At 37.7% G+C, this 18,767-nt stretch overlaps 1 protein-coding gene across 12 annotated transcripts in view; it reads right to left on the reverse strand.

Annotated features, from left to right (window-relative positions):
• Cadps (calcium dependent secretion activator) overlaps nucleotides 1–18,767 on the reverse strand; it is a 450,183-nt gene that overhangs the window by 81,254 nt on the left and 350,162 nt on the right. For 4 of the 12 annotated variants that reach the window (XM_074044105.1, XM_074044104.1, XM_074044109.1 and 1 more), the window contains 5 exons: nucleotides 17,049–17,155; nucleotides 11,908–11,928; nucleotides 10,556–10,712; nucleotides 9,656–9,797; nucleotides 1,466–1,612 (listed from right to left, as the gene is read on the reverse strand). In XM_074044105.1, the coding sequence (XP_073900206.1) occupies nucleotides 1,466–1,612; nucleotides 9,656–9,797; nucleotides 10,556–10,712; nucleotides 11,908–11,928; nucleotides 17,049–17,155 (574 nt within the window). The remainder of the gene's footprint in view (nucleotides 1–1,465; nucleotides 1,613–9,655; nucleotides 9,798–10,555; nucleotides 10,713–11,907; nucleotides 11,929–17,048; nucleotides 17,156–18,767) is intronic. The other 8 variants (XM_020172817.2, XM_074044112.1, XM_074044114.1 and 5 more) reach the window with 3 other exon arrangements.

The following is an 18,767-nucleotide window of genomic DNA, read 5'->3' on the forward strand; positions in this document are numbered from 1 at the left end:
CAATGTCACAGAGCATGCACAGAAGAAGGTAAAATAAGCTTTTAGCTATTTATTTTTAAGTTTTTAAACAGATAATACCTAATCTAAACTCTTTAATAGAGTCATCTTAGCATGAATATGATATTTTTTCTTAGAAGATTTTTTTCTTTAGATATAAATTTTTTGGAGGTTTTAGTTTGTCTTTAAAAGAGAATCGGACATGTGGACCATAAGATTTCACTGTGGACTTGTGAACAATTATGTCTTTAAAAATATTAGACAGCTTTGGAAGAGCCAGGTAGAAAAGTGATTTTAATGCTCTGCTCTCTACCTGGATTACTGCAAAAATAAAAATGCCGAGGGCTGTCTTGATGAATGTGATTTTGAGATTTCAAAACATCACTGCCAGTTTCAGATCATTTTTTATTCCTTTGATAATAACACTTCCCTTTGAAAATGTGCCACTTTGTTCTTTCAAGAAAAAGCTTATCTGGCCTATAATTAGCTGTGGTCGAAGGAAAGGATCAAAGGAGGGTATGGATTGCTAAACCTTATTTCACTTATTAAATCACGCATGTGGTTCTAATTTAATTTCCCTGAGGTAGAATTTAGGGGTGCTGGATCTTCTTCTTGCTAAGGAAAAAAGGAGAGAGGATTCATTTCCTAAGCTAGAAGAAATAGCCACTCAATCCTCACTTCCCCAAACTGTGGGCTTTGAAGAAGTTGGCAGAGGCTCCAAGAAAAACTACTTCATGTAGCCCTGACATTCATACAGATGAAGACAAAGAATGACCGTATACTCAGATGACATGACTACCAAAAATGTAGTTATTTGTCATTTGAATCTTATGTTCTCAAGTTCAGAGATCTTTTTGGTACCCTAAACGCCAAGGTTCCATGTTGTACTTGGACCTTGGAAAGTGTCTTCATATGATGTTTACATTAATAGGGTTTGGTCCATTCAAAATTTTTCATTTAGCCCTGAATATATTGATACTATAACCTGCCATTTTCTGATACCAGAAATATGCTTTATGGCTTGATCAGTCTCTAGGAATTATTATTATTAAACAAAAAGTAAAACCCAGCTCCTTAGCAGGTGTGCTTTCCTCTTAGATTCTGATCAGGGCAGAGATAACTGGCTAAAAGAAGTTTTCTGGACTTGTTTTGGATGACTAATTCCTAAAGTCATGTCACCTGCATTGAAAAAGGGGACAGCATCCTTTTGTAAAATAATTTCAGGAAGTGAAACATAGTCCTCAAGTGTTCAGTGGGTGTAAGACAAATTGTTAGTGCTGTATATATAGCAATGTCTTATAAACACCATGCATGCCAGAAATAAACAATATTGTCTCTTCATGATCAGCAAATATGTCTAATTATCCATCTCCATCTCTGTTATATAGGATGTATAGAAATAAACAATACATATCCATGCCAAGATCACTTAAATTTCAATGAGATCTAATGTGAACTGAATACACACTCAGCATCATATATAGCAGCCATCCATGACGGTGCCGAAAAAGTAGGCATTTGTGGGATGCCTAGAGGGATGTTAACTGGTAGATTTGGTACTTTGGGAAGGTTCACATTGGGTAGGTTCACATTGGGTAGGTTACTGGTTAAACTCCTGTGGAAGAAACAGACAGAAAGAAAAATACCATCACAGTGACAATGCAGATGTGGCAGAAGCATACAACAGTTGTAAATGAGCTGGCTAAATTCACAGCAAGACAACCGTGAGAACTCAAGCGACACATATCAGAAAGCAGCTTACGGACGGGGAGCTGTGATGTGGCTGGGTATGCAGAGAGAAATGACAAGCATTAATGGGAAAAAAAAAAAAAGAAACCACAGAGTGATTTAAAAGTGAGGACACTCACAGAGCACCCATACAGAATGATCACATTATTTAAATGTCTTTGGGAGGGGCTTTTAGTTTCCAAATCCATTGCTAAAAGAGTCTAGAACTTGTCTCATACTAAGAACTTGAGGTTAGGTTCATGGACTGTCTGGGGCTGGGATTGCTGTGAGGGAGCTGTGCTGAAGTATTGGAGGCTGGGGAGAAGAGAGGTGTTGATCAGTGCACACAGAAAGTTCTGGCATTCTTTGGCCCAGCAGGGTGAATGTCGCTAACAACAATGCATTACATATCTCAAAATAGAAGAGAGGAACTTGAATGTACTCACCAAAAGTGATAAAAGTTAAGAGAGCTGGGTGTACTAACTATCCTGAGTTGATCACTACTGGATACATCCATGAATCAAAATATCACACTGTACCTCATAAACATGTACAAATAGTATATGTCAATCAAATAAATAAAAATTTGAGAAAAGATAGAAATGGCAGACGTTTTTACTTTCTTAGTTTTATTTATAAGTTATTGTTAATAGATGCACATTTCTCAAGCCAGACATTAGATACAAGATGGAAAGAGAAGCTCACCCACTTGAATGTACATATAATGGTGACATACAGGAATTGAATGCTTTGCAACTGTTACTTCTAAAGACAGGAGAATATGCAAGGAGTGTCAGAATTTATGGCAAAGATAAAAAATTCCTATGAAGAAAAGATCAACTTTAATAGAACATTTGAAGAAAATGGACACTTTCTCAAACTATAACCAATTAAAATGGAGGAATGTATACAGACAGCAGATACCCCAAATTCAGGGAAAAAAACAAAATAAAACACTCTTACATAAAACTCTTGGACCAAAAGTAGACTTAAAATGTGTCTCCACATCATGGTAGTTGCCCTTGGAAGTGGGACACAGCCAGGAACAGAGCCTGACGGGGTGCTGAGGATGCTTGGTTTCTTGGTATGGGTGATTGCTTCAGGAGTGTTCAAATGTGTGAAAATTAACCAAGCTATGTATTTTCCTACAAAAAGTAATGATTAATTAAAAATGAATAAAACATTAACAATATTACTTTTTATTAATTTATGTTTTTGAACAAAGTTCAATCAGCTGATGAGATGGAAGAGGGAATGGATATTTTTGAGAGAAAATTAAGAAAAAAACCTACGTCAAATCAACCATATCTCTTTGGAGGGTCTGTGTCACACACTGCTTCAAATGCTGGCACTGCATGTCTTGCAGTGGCATTTGAAGGGTGTTCCATGCAGCCAAAGTCACTGGCACAGTAGGGCCCAGCCTAGCTCTGCATCTGAGAGGAGCCTTCCTGTTTAAGTGGAGTTGACAGCACTTTGGCAACGGAGTTGAGGTTCTCTTTTTGGATCTTGTAGGGGAAGAGCAAGTTTTGCCAAAGCAGCTCTGCCCAGGGCATGCTGTGTTTGGCTAGCAGGACTCCTGGAGGGCTGGAGCTGCCTCTGGGCTTGCATCATGGGTTGGGCCCCTTGTGAAGGCACAAACTCTGGACCTTGTCAATAGCATGGATGCCTGTCTCTCTCTAGAAAAAAGGCATTCTTTCACAGTGGCAATGTAGCTCTGGTTTATAAACTGAAACACACAGAATGTGAAATTGCCAAGGTATAGCCTCTTCTTTAAGGAAAACAGGTGCCTCACAGATTTATCTTTAATATTTCGCATCTTGGGAAAGCCAATTATGCATCACTATTTAGGGTTAGTGGGTGCTTTTGTGGGAATAGTCAAGAGAAGGTGAGCTAAATTTGACTATTAAAGAAAAAAATGATTATTAGAAGGAAAAATGGAACTTTTCCTTTCATGTGTCTCTTTTTATCTGGGGAATTTGCCTTTGAATTCAGTCCCTGGTGGTTCTCAGTCTTAAACACTGCAATGTTACAAATCCGTTGGCGATTTCCACTGAGACATGTGTAAGCCTATATAAGCAAATGTGATCCTTAAATGATACACACACTGAATAATGATCAAGGAATTAGAAGATCTTAGCGATGGTACCCTGGAAAGTTAAAATGTCAATTCTGAGCAAATTAAAAGTAGCTAGGGATGAATAACATATAAACGCATGCAAAAGCAACTCAATTTAAACACATTAGTGGATGATGGGTACACAAATTAGAAGCAAGCTTTATCTTGCACACAAAATAAAAAATACTTATTAATCAAAACATATTGTAGCTTTTAAGTATGACATTTTGACTAGAATACTACCCTGAATTCATACAGGAACATTTCCTTCATGGGACATATCATAATGGTCTAGTTTAAAAACAGTGAAACACGCTTGATATTTCTGCTTTTAGAAAAAGAATATAGTGTATTTCTAACGTTACTAATATTTTGTTTGGATATTAAAATCATTAATAATCAAAGAGGCAAATTCCTAGCATAACGTTTGCCTAATATACATGTGAAAAGGAGGAATTTTCTAGTAGCACTAGGCTCTGATCATCAGGCTCCTAGAGCTGCTTTGGCATCAATGAATTATCATTTTAAAGCGGGCCCTTAGTGACTACCCAAGAACAAGTTAGTCAGCTTCTCTGTGAGAACTGTAATTGTATGTCTCTGGATAGTACAAGAAGTGTGAATTGCAATCCTACCAACTGATACACATTAAAAATTAGACTTTTTCATTCATCTGGGGGTCTCTGCTGAAAAAGGAGAGCATTCATTTAGCTCCCATCTCTAGAGAACTGGATTAAAACAATTCTCACCTACTTTGTCTCATGTGGATAAAGTTATACGTGTATAAGCATCTCATCATTCCTACTGATGGCAATGACTGGATGTGGAGCCATTTCTTGGAATTAATTTTAACTAAGACTATGTTTCCATGCAGAAGAGATATGGTTATGTCATCTCTCAAAGACTCCTGCTTTAAATTTCTGGATGGGGGCAGATTTTAGATACAGAACAAGTTCTACTCTGTGAATCATCTGTTGCATGAATATGTGCTATATTTTGTTTTCTCTTTATGCTCTGGATACTACAGTTTGTTCACTTGGTATTTATTCTTAGGTTTAACCCTTACTTTAGGGCATAGGCACTCTTTGATATCTTCCTAGATTCTAGAGTGATAGTTTCACACTTCTACTCATTACTCTCCACCCAGCTTCCTTCTCCATGGATATTTAATACCACAGATATAATGTTAATTTATTTACACATTGTATGTAGATCTATGTTTTATATATTGAAAGAGTAAGATGTTTTTACCGCCCTCCACTACCAATTTTCATCAGCTTGGGGGCTAAAAAGCCTCCACTGACAATGCATCATCTATAGAATAAAGTTCAAAACTTCATGGGGTTTTAGAATTTTTCAAATATCTGAGGCTTGCCTCCTTCTTAAAAGCCCAATGATGGCCCAAATCAAAGGCTCACATTTTCCTTTGCATACTCTGTTCCTCTCCACATTTCTACTTCTGCTCATGTTCTTTCCTGGCAACCCTGCTCCTTTTGAAATATTACTCTCCAAGCTATTTCCTTCACGATCTTTCAGTGACAATTTACTCTCTTTTGTTCTACATTGTCACAACGCTTCCTTGTGTGATTTATATATGTGCTCTTTGGTAAATATTTAAAGTCATTCTTCTTATGTGTATGTCATTCAGACCGAATAGGTTTAAACCCCCAATCAGGAGGAATATAGCTTTTCCTCTTTCCCATCCCTATAGCTATCTCAATTGTATCCTTACAATCTTCAGTCTGTATAGGCTACTTAGTAAATGTCAATCAATCAATGAATATTTGCTGAGCACAGGTTTGTCCCAAGCCCCGTTCTGTGTGAGGTGCTAGGGAGTAAGTGCTGATCAAGTATGTAAATATGTATGGATGTAGAGTCTCATTTGTAGGAATGATAATGTTGGAAAAGCTTTGATTATCCAAAGTTCTTATTTTATAAAGGAGGCTATTGAGTCTCAGGAAGGTCAATTGAGGATGGATCTGAATTTAGTAACTTTGGTGGCCCAAGGTCATCCATTAAGTCACTGGTAGAGTTCTGAGTCCAAAATGTTTGACATGAGGCTACCGACATATTGCTAAAGCCTGGCCTGATAATTATTAAGTTATTGACATCTTTGGCCATCTGGAAAAGTATTAAAAGTACTTCTTATATGCACATCTCAGGCACAGAGGAAGAAAGTGCATTTTAGAAATGAGGAACCCAGATTTTACAGTGTGCACATATCAAGAAGCAGTATTCAGTTTATCCTTCTCAGACAATTTAATCTGAAATTGGCAACCATGAAGCCAAGGACTCCCTGCGCCTGAAGGAGTTCAAGTAGAGACCAAGTGACCATTCATCAGAAAAAGGGCATTGAGGTGGGTGGATGGGAGGCACTAGACCTGGCAAGACTTTGGATTGGATGCTTTCTAGGTTATCATCCCCTTGAAGGCCACCATGACTTAGTAACAAGGAGCCAGTACTAAAGAGCTAATGGAAATGTTGTCCACCTGCTTGTTGGAAGCCAAAACTCATATTAAGGGCTGCCAGGAGGGTTGCAAACAACTGCCCAACTATGGGTGGTGACCCTATGACACATCGTGATGGATACCCATGAGAGTACTATGGGCTCTAGCTTTCAGTTACAACCTGCTCTGCCTTTGAAAGATTGTCTTCAGCCATGGTTAGAAGCTATACAGTGACATTTTCTACAAATGCATGGGGATTTCAACCATGACTCTATTTGGCTTAATGGAAACAAATGTAGCCCTTATTTTCTCTCCTCACAAAGACAGATGGCTGTCTTTCAAGGGGAAGATAGCCAAGGATTTAGCCATTTTACCCTTTCTATCAAATTACCTCAACTGAATTGAGCCCAAATAATTATATCTTTATTTTCTTTTACATGGCCATATTTTGAAATAAGGAAATCTAAAGTATAAATAATGGTTTAATTCTGTTTTTAGCAAACTCAACACATTGGTAGCATTTTCTTATCAGAGTGCTGTTTTACTTTAATGTTTTGAACACCAGTTATTTTGAAGTAAGCTCTGCAATGCATTTCTCATTTTGCCTATAATCAGGTGCCTACAACCATTACTTTTCAAGAGTGGGAGAACAGAACTATTTGAGAATAGCAATTGTTTGAGAGTGTGTGCGTATATGTGTGTGTGTGTGTGTGAGAAAGAAAGAGAGAGAGAGAGAGAGAGAGAGAGAGAGTGAGTGTGTTGAAGATCATGTGGCAAAAATTAGAGTAAAACTTAAAACTTAATTTACCCAAGTCACTTTCTTATTTTGGAGTGAGATTTGAGCTTTATGAAAAGAATTCAAAAAGATCATTCTTTACTTGGACAAAAATCCAAGAAGAAAGGGGAATCTTTGCCTCTTTACCAACTCTTTCACAAGTAGTCAGATGTAAGTTCATACTTTGTTCTCATTTGGTAGGAGAGGTGCATACCTCTCAACACAGATCCCCAAGCTACTTTTTACACTCCATTCTATACCATTCTTCAAAGCTGTCCATGGCGTTTACATTCTGTTTATAAATCAGCTAATAAAATATGTCTGGTTTAAAAGAATTTTAACTTAGCTTATATTTTAGTTGGCGCATTCAAATATCTTCACATACTGTGAGAGGTACATACTGTTTAGCATGAATTGAACAAACCACAACCATGTTCGTTAACCAACAGCACGGTTTTAGACAGCAAAAAAATTACTTAAACACACACACACATCTACATTATTCCCAGGTGATTATTCACAACTGTTACTCCTTTACAAAGTTTCAGATTTTTAAAATTATGGATCCACAAGTCCAATTTCTTTTCATCAGTTAAAAAAAAAAAATCCCCAACAAGACATTCTCAGGCTAAGACTTCCAATTGTGAAAACGATTTTGTTTCTATCTTTATTCTGATAGTACTAAGAATATTTAATGCTTCCAAAGGAATAACAGTCATATGGTTGGCTTCTGAAGAATCTAACAGATTATAAAATGACTTTAGCGACATTATCACAGAGCTTCATGACACTTCTCAGACCCTGGGTAGGAACTTTTTAAAAAATCAGCTTTGTAGACGAGAAAAGAAGTTTATAGAAGCTCAAACCTTTGCCTTCTGGCTATTAAATAGAGGATGAGACCCCAAATCCAAGGCTTTTTAAGAAATAGTGAAGGGTACCAATCATTCCCTCCTCTTCCACATTTAAACCCACACCAGTAATTACTATTTCTGGTTCATTGCTGTTTTCAAAATGTGAATATTACTCATTTAAACCTTTTCCTTTACATAGCTATTCTCTAAAGCATAACTATCCTGAGAATAGTGAGCAATTAAAAAAATAAGAGCCCCTCATTAATGCCTTACCATCAAGGGACATAGTTTTATGCTTGAGTTGAAAGTGAACAGGACCACATTAAAAGAATATTAAAAACTTAAGAATAACAAGCTAAAATGGAAATTTCTTGGTACCTGCTAATGAAGAGCAATAGACTAATACACTGTTCTCAATTGGGCAAGTTAAAAAAAATTTCTCTCATAGCTCAGAGATATAAGGGGGAAGACAAGGCTATATTGTCACAGTCATGTACAGCATAATGTTTAGAGGGCAGTGTCTTAATTCAGAAAGTTGCTGAAAAATAGTGTATAAATCAAGGATTCCAAATCAAGGAAAGTCTCTTGAGTATTTGAAGTTCCTGGTACATACCCCCATTTTGCTATTACATTCTAAAGATATAAAGGACCAGAAATAACAAAATGATTTTTTAAAGAAAAAAAAACCCACAGAATCTAACAGGCCAAAACCAATATTGGGCTTTCCTCGAGGTTTTCAAAGCATACCACATAACTCTTTCCATCTAGGAGTCTCTAGTTTTCTAGACAGAGGAGTCTCAGACATAACTCCTGCAGCTTTCAGACACAGCCCTTTTCCTTCCTGGGGAATGGATGTTGCACTGAGTCTGCCAAACACTTTCAATAAGACCTGAGATTTGCCTAGATGTTGGGGAAATTAACAAACTCACAACACACAGAATTTCCTGTGGTTTGTCCTGCAGAACAGAGAACCCATTTTTAAAAATGCATACTGTGGTCAGATACATTTAGGAAACTGGGTGAAAAAGCAAAGTTAAGCAAAATTCTGTATCACTATGTTTCCAGAATCTCTGTTTCCCAGAGTTTCCAAATATGCCAGTATGCTTTGCGGTTCTCCAGGAATAGGGCATGGGTGGAGGAGAGGGGTATGTAGTGTTTCCTAAATATACTTGGCTATAGAGTCTTTTGTCTCAAAGGTCTAGATCAGAGAATGGCAAACTATGACCCTGTTTTGTAAATAAAGTTTTACTGGAGCACAGCCACACTCATTTGTTTATGTACTCTCTATCATGATTTTCAGGCTATAATAGCAAAGTTAAGTATTTTTAACAGATTATTGACTCATAAACATAAATATTTACTATCTAGCATTTTATAGAAAAACTGTGGAACCCCCCCTAAGATTCCCTATGGAACACACTTTGGGAAACACTAATTCTTCAGAATGTCACCAGTTGAGTAAGATACACAGTAAAAAAAATATCACAGCCAGGTTACTATCCCTTATTCCTCTCTTATCTTGTACAATAAAACAAAAGTTTCATTTCATAAAACATTTCTTAATATTTCCTTCCTTACCCCACTCAGGCAAGGAAGCTATGAGCACCCCAATAGGAAATATGCATGGTGTTTACTCTCTGTTCAAACTAACAATGAAAGTCATATGACACCATTAATCCATTCCTGAATAACTGTCCAGCCATTTGTACCCAAACTCTGATGGTATCAAAAGAGGTTTCCTTACTTGACTGGTTCCCATGACTCCCGCTCAAAGCCCCTGTGAATGGATTGTGCAATTGAGGACTCCATCAGATCCACATATCGAACAACAAGTGGGGCAAACAGGTCCTGCAGGTGTTTGTGAAATTTCCCATTGCATAAATTATCTAGAACAGATAAGCAAAAGACTGGTAAGAATCCACAGTTTATTTATCAAAGACCAAGGTACACACAGAGACTATTATCTTCTATATTTAATACCTTGCTTTGAAAGAAAAGAGAGAGAGGGAGAGAGAGATAGAGAAGGAACTTGAACAGCATTAAAGCTCATGCTTAAATCTGTTTGGAAGGGAAATGGAATTGAAAAAACACTTTACCCATTTGTGTCACTCTTCTAAAAAGACGACAAGCATGCTTCTTTAAAAAACAACCAGTTGCGCCATTTTTAATGTTTTCTCCCTTCTCTTCCTCCCACTAAGTCACCAGGAAGGAAGAACATTATTTTTCTCCTCCCCTCCATCACTCTCCCCGGAAAGGTCTATTTTATGCTCAGTGTTGCGGTTAGATACTCTGAAATGCTTCCAGTGTCATTCACCAGAAGCTGTTTCTCATCTAGAAAGCATCTTTTGACAAAAACCGCAAAATGTGAAGAGGTTAAGCTAATTAATTTGAGAGCAAATAAAACACAAGGAATGGACACCTTCTCTCCCATAGTTCTTGGGTTCTTCTGCAAAGAGAGGCTTCCCTAAACAGGACACTTTCTGGAAGAAAGGCAGTGCCCATCAGCTGTAAGGTGTGTGTATGTGTGTAATAAAACTATGATGAGTGATGTCCAAACCGCACTCTAGGTAAGATAAAGATATCTTAGCAACCTGCTTATCTGTATGCTAGTAGGGAAAGTCAAATAGTCAAAGATGATACATACAGTCGGTACGGAGAAAGTCATTCAGCAGCTGAAATAGTGGGAAACTGTCCCATGTATCTGGGGGTTGCACTTCTAACGCTGCATCCATGTCCACTGCAAAGAGTGACAGGAACGTCTCCGCGTGCTCCACCATTAAGTCTGACCACCATGCAAAGGCCTTTGAAATTTGGCAGAAAAACAATAGACAAAGAGGTGATGAGCGTCTCCTTCATACCCAAGGCATGCACTCCAGCCCTCACTGTTCAAGACTGAGTGTGCATCCAGCAGGGTTTGGTCATTTTATTGTAAAGAGAACAGTATTTTGGGTACAAATGGGCCTCTTAGTGTCCAAGGCAGTGCTCTTCGTGATTCCAGGCCTGCCCTAGGGAGCCTTTTTCCTGACCTGGAGGTCAGAGGATGCAGCTGTAGGAATGACAGATGTGGAACTTCTGTTCAATTTACAATAACTCAGTAGGTTTGAGTCATGCTCTAAATCACCATTGTTGACTAGTTCTTGCTCTAAGGTATTAGAATTGGGGAGTTTCTTCACTGTGTTTATGGGTTTTCTGCTGGTCTAGCTTGAAAATTTGCAATTATTATTCACTTACATCTATATGTCTGGTGCTTAATTGTCTATGGTCTCATACAAACTCAGGGACTCATGTTTCCCTACACATTGGAAATGCTACTCCTATTTCATACTAAGTCAAAGGAAACCGTTATTGCAATTGTCACAGAACTTTTGAGTGGAAATCTCTTTCAGCAGGGAGCCTTTGGTTTTGCATCTGGTCTGGAAGAAAGATCAGGCTTAGGCTAGGAAACCTGGAGTAAAGTCAGGACTTACTTTTCTGGGGGTTGGACACATATGTACATTGAAAACCAAAAAATATCAGTGAAGTAACTCATTTGCATGCACGTGGGCCCTTGGAAATCATTGTGCAGGGTCTCGGGGTGAGGTTCACATCAGACTGGGCCAGATGTGAATGCAATTCAAAGGCATGCATGCATGTTGACTAATCAGTTCTGGCAGGGAGCATGCAGAATGAGTGGCGGTGTTAACAGGCCCTGTTTTGCCGATTTCAAAGAGAGCAGAAAAACAAAAACAAAGTGCCAGCCTCTTCTTATTCCCCACCTCCCCACCCAATGCCATAAAGTATTTACACTGGAAACACTTTCTGGAGCATTCACCAAAAAAAGATGGGAAGGCATTTGGAAACATGAAAGATGACTATGGAAATAATTCCATAAATGAAGGGGTTTGTTTAATGGCCAAGCTCTTCTGTGATCTATTAGTTATTGGAGGGATATTCTAACAGCCACTAGGAGGCAGAATAGAGGTCTGCCTCTCCTTCATGAGATTTCACTTTACTTACTTCTCCTTTATCAACATGTGGCTGGTTTGCAAATTAAATGGAAAAAATCAAGTCATGGATCATTCTGTAAGGTCAGCTTGGCTGGAAATAGACACCTGCTGTTTCCATTTTAATTTACAGTAAAACCTCACTGATTCAGAGTAATGGGAGAGGAGAAATGCTAGTGTATCAGTTAAAAAAAAGCTTTCTACAAAGAAATAAGCTAACTGCTTTTGAATGCAGTCTGTAATTGGGCACCAAAGTCAATACTATTCATGAGGTCTACATTATCTATCATACAAATGTATCATAAATGCGTAAGTTTTTTTCAAACTTATAGATAACTGTAGATAAGCTAACTTATAAACTGAAGTTAAAAAGATGGAAGATTTAATGTCACAGATTCCAGGATGGAAAAAAAAAAAGGTACTAGTTGCCCCTAATGTGTAAGAAGACCCTTTAGAATTTCCAGAGAGAGTTGTGATCATGTTAAAGATTTTACTTCAGAAAAATGAAGAGTCACATGTGTAGTTGAGTTATTTCAGATTCCAAGTGTTTGGGTCTGAACCGATGAGGTTTTATTGTAGCTTTACCACCTGGGATGAGAGCCCTGGAGTTTGTGACTTGTTCCACTGATTAGCTGGTCGAACCCAGCAGATGAAGTCATCCTCCATCCCACCTCTAGAGCCTTTCCAGCCCCTGCCTTTTAGGCAGAGGCCATCTAAACACTGGAACTTGCTAGAGTCCCATCCCTACCCTAACCTACATAGAGGGCTGAGTCGCATCAATCCTGATCCAGGGTATTTATAAAATTTACAAGAATACACCAAGTGTTGGCTAGCGCTTATTCTTTTGTTAGTTGATCAACTTTACATCTTCAGCCCAACAGGTACTGGGAAGACTGTGTTACCTTCCCAGACACAATTCTGCTCTAGGATGATAAAGAAAAAAACCAAACGAACCAAAAAACCCAAACCAAACCAAGCCAAAAACCAACCATAAATGCTTTAAATTAAAATTTTCTTAACTTGACTTTATATATAGTTCTTATGAGCTTTTTTACTCAAAAGTTGCAAACCAGAGACCATAAGAACCACCACATCAACCATTTATAGAAAACTTAGTTCCATGTAATTTCATACATTATTGAGCAAGTATTTACAGTCCTTGCAATAATAATCATATAGATTGGTAGTCCTGCAAAGAACACTGAATTATCACTATGAAATCTGGTGGAAGAATTTAGGATCAGAGTGAACTAAGAGAACTTAAATTTGCAACTTGAAGAGATAAAAACCAGAGTTACTTCTGTACATTCAAGGTAATTCTTTTCAGAAACTTGTAATCAAACATGACTCTCTGAGAAGGAGAAAAAGATTCTTAAGCAAGAGCAGGAATAACCTAAATGTCAAAGTATAATTCCATTTAAGTGAACAGTGTCTGTGTGACTGGGATGGACAAAGATTAAGATATATATATTTGTTTATGTTATACTTCTAGGTGAATGCTGTTTTTGCACAGGAGTTAACTCATAATGTGTGTGGGTACCTAAAATCTCACTAACCCTTTTCCAAAGATAATAAGGAACAATACATTGGTTTCTAAATACTTACCCAGTGCTTTTCATTATTCAGAGACAAAGCTGTATGCTTTTTAGAGGTACAGCTCACCACACTGAACACACTGTATATTTTGCACACAAACTAACATGTATATATGTACCTCTCTGTGCACCGCAATACATATATACATATACATACGTATACATAGAGAGAGATTGGGAAGGGGAAGTAACAATACACGAAGTCATAATTCATGTGTGTGAGAATAGATTAGGCTCTGAAAACTGAATTAAGCTGTACATAAGAGGTAAATGTGTTAATTGCTATAACATACTGTATGTGTGTATAATATAGGATGTTTTATTAGCTGTTGAGAATTTTTTTTCTCTTAGAGACATTTAACTACTTTATGTTGGAATTAAAAATGGCTTAAAGGTTATTAGGGATTTTTTTTTTGAGGAGGGGGAGGCAAGTACTACTTGTCACTTTTGTGTGGTACCACCAAATGGCATGGCCATATAATCAAGACCCATGCTTAGGATTTAATGAGGTTTTAGAGTTTAGTGGGCACCCAGAGAACATGGTAGTGAATACTGGGCAGTACAAAACAAAATTTCTTCATTCTTTTTGGAAGGAAAAAGCCAATATGTAGTTTGCCAGGGCAAATTGATCTTTTCCATTGTACCCTAGTCATTCTGACCTGGACTATCCACTTGGATTACCTAGCCAGCTTTTAAAAGTGACCAGTGCTCAGCACCTCCCTAAAGACTCCAGTCAATGGAGCCTGAGGAGAGTTCTAAGAGCCATACATATGATTGCAATCAGTGTGTGGAAGCTAAGAAGGGGTAGCAGTGCCTTCAGGACCACTCTACCTGGGAACCAATCCATTCTCCTTCCCAAACATTCCGTCTGTTCTCATTCATTGGTGCTTTCCCACATAGGTTCATCTTTTAGTAATCAGATTAGATATTCATATACTTTATTTCCTTGGGGATTTTTTTTTCTCTCATACCACAACAGCCAAACTTCATCACATGTGGACTATGTGCCAGGCACCATATTAGCTTTGTTTAACATGGCCTCCCATCCTAACAATGATCATCTAACTATTATCTGCAATTTACAGAATAAGAGAGGTTAAGTAACTAGGTTGAGTTCACTAAATCAGGAGGTGGCAAATCTGGAATTTAAATCTAAGTTTCTGTGGCAAAGAACCAAAGCTCCTGCCACTCTGCATTCTATGGCTTGAAGGCCAAGGTTGCCTCACAGAGTACCAAGGTACTTGCTTCAGTGCTCAGCAGGCAGAAGATGCTCAAATGGATAGCTTTTGATTAAGAGTTTATTATGGAGTGAAATTACTAATTTGAGAAATAATTCTGTATATCTACCTAAAAGAAAATTTGGTTTGTGGGCCTCCAAAGTATGCTGAACTTGTCAGCTCACTCTGCTGACAACTTCAGCAAAAGGTGGTAATGAGAAGAGTATTTAAGAGTAATGAGAACAGAATTGAACTTAAGTCTATCATATTTATTGACCCTAAATGATTGCTGAACATATCTGTAAGATTAAAATATTTTGTGATGATCATGATTTGGCAAATTAAGGAGGAAGCTTGGCACTTAGTGAAAAAGTGCTTTTTGGAAAGGTGAAAGACAGCTTCTTTGGAAAATAAACTTTTTGTTGCATCTTTTGAGTGACTTAGGAAAATACACACCCTTTCTCAACACAATAACTTGATTGTAAATAAAGTATATCTATCACTTTCGTTCCTCTGTCATGCACTTAAATGTACAACTGTGACTGGGAAATATCATTTTCTCTATATCCATGTCTTCAAAAATGTGTGGGTTTGGTCAAACCTCAACCACTACTACTCAAATCTGAGGAAGGCAGGCCAGAGGCTCCTCTGTGCCAAGCTTCTGAAGATGATTATGAAGACACCCAGAAAGAATTCAATTAGTATCACTTGTACCCCAAATGTCCCCAGTCTCAAAAGAACATCACATATAATAGAGAAAAATTCTAGCCCAGCTTAATTTCATGTGTCTGGAAGTGAGTCCTAGGTTTGTACAGTTGGAGAGTGTTGACTTGACTCTGTCATTCATGACTGTGCATAATTGTCAGGTAAGTTAGTGATAACTGCAAAAGGGTCTTCACCCCAGTCTCAGATGGTCTGTAGGGAAGTCAGGGACTTCAGCACTCTCTCTATATATAAATACTGTATATATGACTCACATACAGACAGTCATAGAGGAAGATTAGTATCACTCCAACGAGCTATTGGTTACTAAGCTTGGTACTCATCTGCTGTGATAAAGGTAAGTACAGACGGACATAGGAAACTACAACAGGCTCGGGACAGAACCAAGGCAGGTAGGAGGCGTGTGTCAGGATGTAACTGCAGTCGTTATAAGTATATCAATCGCTTCATGCACGCGCAAAAGAATCACCCCACATTTACCCTGCCGTGGAGGGCCACCCATGTCACAAGCAGTCCACTGGAAGTTGCTGTTACATTCCTTGGGTCAGTGTTAGAAAGCAGGAGCACCAGGAAAAGTCCCATTAGAAGACATGGTATCGGAAGGGCATGCACAGAGTATGACAGCAGGTGGCTGGTTCATTCGGTTTAATCACATACCTCTTTCCCCTGCCACGATCAGCCAAGATTGAATGGAACAGTAGAGAAACAGGGAGGAAATTTAAATATGCAATCAGGCATTAGTTGGGATGATTGGATTTATGGTGTATTATATAGTATTTATTCTGTCAACTTTCACTTAGTCAGGGGTGGGGTGATGATTTTAAGTACTTTAGAAATTACATTTACAGAAGGTCTTTTTGCTACTCTTTTCCTATAAGTCTGAATGGAGAGGAATACAACTTTCAAAAAAGTTATTTTAAGAGATATGATTTTAAAGTTCAATTTTGAAATGGTTTAACAGTTTAACCACCACGATCTTTCCTTGGGTTGGGTTGTTTTAAGTCCTTATAGGTTTGGGATTTAGTTGGTTTTGAAATCCCTTGGTTTGTAATTATCAAAATCATCATTTTAATAGTGTTTTTTTTCTTTTTAAGGGAGCTGGATTTGTTTGGGTGTATGTTAGAGAATTGACAAGTTGAACAACACAGAATAATTTGCTCTGTCACTGCATTCAGCATCCCAGGTAATCTTTAAAAAAAATGAAGACTCTAATACAGAGATAAATTCAAAAACATGGCTTGTCATCCACACACCAAAGAAGTAATCCAAACAACAGTGGTGGCAACAAAAACAATCACAAAAGACCCCAAAAAAGATTTTGTGTGCTCTGGATGATGGTAACCAGATGTGGCTTGAATCAAGATTTACTTACCTCCTGTGTGTTGCTAGAAACAGCTGAAAACTTAGGCTGAAATGTATAACACTCAACCACTCTTTGGTGGTTTCAAACAACCTTCCAAAGACTTCTCCTTCCAAAAGTTCCACTTTCATTCTCTTTGTAAGCCCAGTTAAAAGAAAACGGGTGTTAAAGGCATCTTATTCACAACCAGGTTAGTAGAGTCAGCTCAGTCACTTCAGCTAAGGGACACTCAGTGACATTTCCCACCGAGCCTGCTCACCTCTGCGTGGTGCTCCTCGTTTTGTTGAAGAACTTCAATGAGCAGTTCAGCAAGACGTATTGTATCTTCAAGCTTTTTGGCAGGAGTGATTAAACGGCCTACATTTTCTGAAGTACAAGAATGTGTGTTAAAATTCAGTGGAAGCAGCAGGTTAGTTTTGTGGCCATTAGAACTAGTGGATAAGAAATTCTGAGTAGTTACCAATTTTAAAGAAAAGTTTCATGCAAATGTTAAGTGCCATATAATTAGTGGTAAGCAAACCATAAAGCCATTTTATTGTTATTATCACCATCATTATAGTTGGAAAAAAAGCAGTGCTCCAGCTTCAAATTTGCTCATGAAGCTAATATGAAGTCTATGACAGCTCACTTCAAATTTAGTGACATTCTGTACACACATTCTTTAAAGACAGCATAATTTATGTACTATCTTATATCACTCTCTAGACTGTGTTCAGGCTACCTGAAGTGGAGAGATGTAATAGAAGCTTAATCTCGATTGTTGTTACATTTGTTCTCTAGAACGGCCACTACATATTTAATGCTATAGCATCGTTTTTTATTACAGGTCTGTCTGTCTAACAGGTTTTGGAATGGTAATTTTGAAAGTGTACATTCAAAGGTCTGTTTGTTTCAAGTTGGCCAGGGAAAAGGTTGAAAAGAAAAAGGCAGACATTCCTGGGCCATTATGCAGAAGGGAGGGTGGTATTATTAGAAAGGTGTTGGAAGTGGATTATTATATAAGGTGGTGGTAGTTTGTGGCACTGGTGGCTATAATTGAAATCTTAATAGTAAGTTGCAACAATCTAGTTTTTTTTTTGGGGGGGGTAGCTTCTCTTGAGTTGACAGGGTTGTGTTTTCATCCAGTTCAAAAAGGAACTGGCCCCTAGCTTCTGTTGCATTCATCACAGAACTGAGTTCGTGAACATTCGGTAATGTTATGATGTTATTGAAAATTATAAATTAATTTCATTAGGGAAAGACTAATATTTAAAAAGTAGAAAGTTTTCTCTTAGCCAATAAACTGGCTTGGATTCAACCATTCTGAAATCTGCAGATTCTCTTACAGGAGAATCTGCATCTCATGCTTAGCCCCCTTCGGACTTGGAGGTATTAGAATCATTTAGAGTACAAGGAGGGAACTAGGACTTACTCAGTATAATTCCATGATAGGCAAGCATGTTCACAAAGTGTCTGCTGAAACTAATTTTCATCTAAGCAGATCTGCTTTGATTTTGGCATTAAAATGTTTGTTGACAGAGAATTTCCTAATACTTCATAGGAAGTTTTTGTTTTATTTTGGTGGGGAGAGATTTTAAATAGAATCGTAGAAGGTGGCTAATTTTTTTTCTTTAAAAAACACCTTTTTTGAGTCACACATGGCCATATACTGCCTGGCTAAATTTTTGGGAAAAGTCAAGAATAGGCAAATCCAAAGAAACAGAAAAAGTTAATGGTTGCCAGGGGTCAAGGGAGAGGAGAGATAAGGAATGACTGCTAAAGGAAGGACACTGGTTTCTTTTGGGAGTGATGAAATGTTCTAAAATTAGATAGTGGTGATGGCAGTACAAGTCTAAGAATATACTTAAAATACCTGACTGTGTACTTTAAATAGGTGCATTTTATATTATATTGATTATATCATGATAAAGTTATTGTAAAAGAAGGATATAAATTTTGAGTATGCATTTTTAAAAAAAGGCCTTTTAATTTTCTTTTG

The sequence above is a fragment of the Castor canadensis genome, chromosome 10 (genome assembly GCF_047511655.1).
Source record: "Castor canadensis chromosome 10, mCasCan1.hap1v2, whole genome shotgun sequence".
Classification (NCBI taxonomy): domain Eukaryota; kingdom Metazoa; phylum Chordata; class Mammalia; order Rodentia; family Castoridae; genus Castor; species Castor canadensis.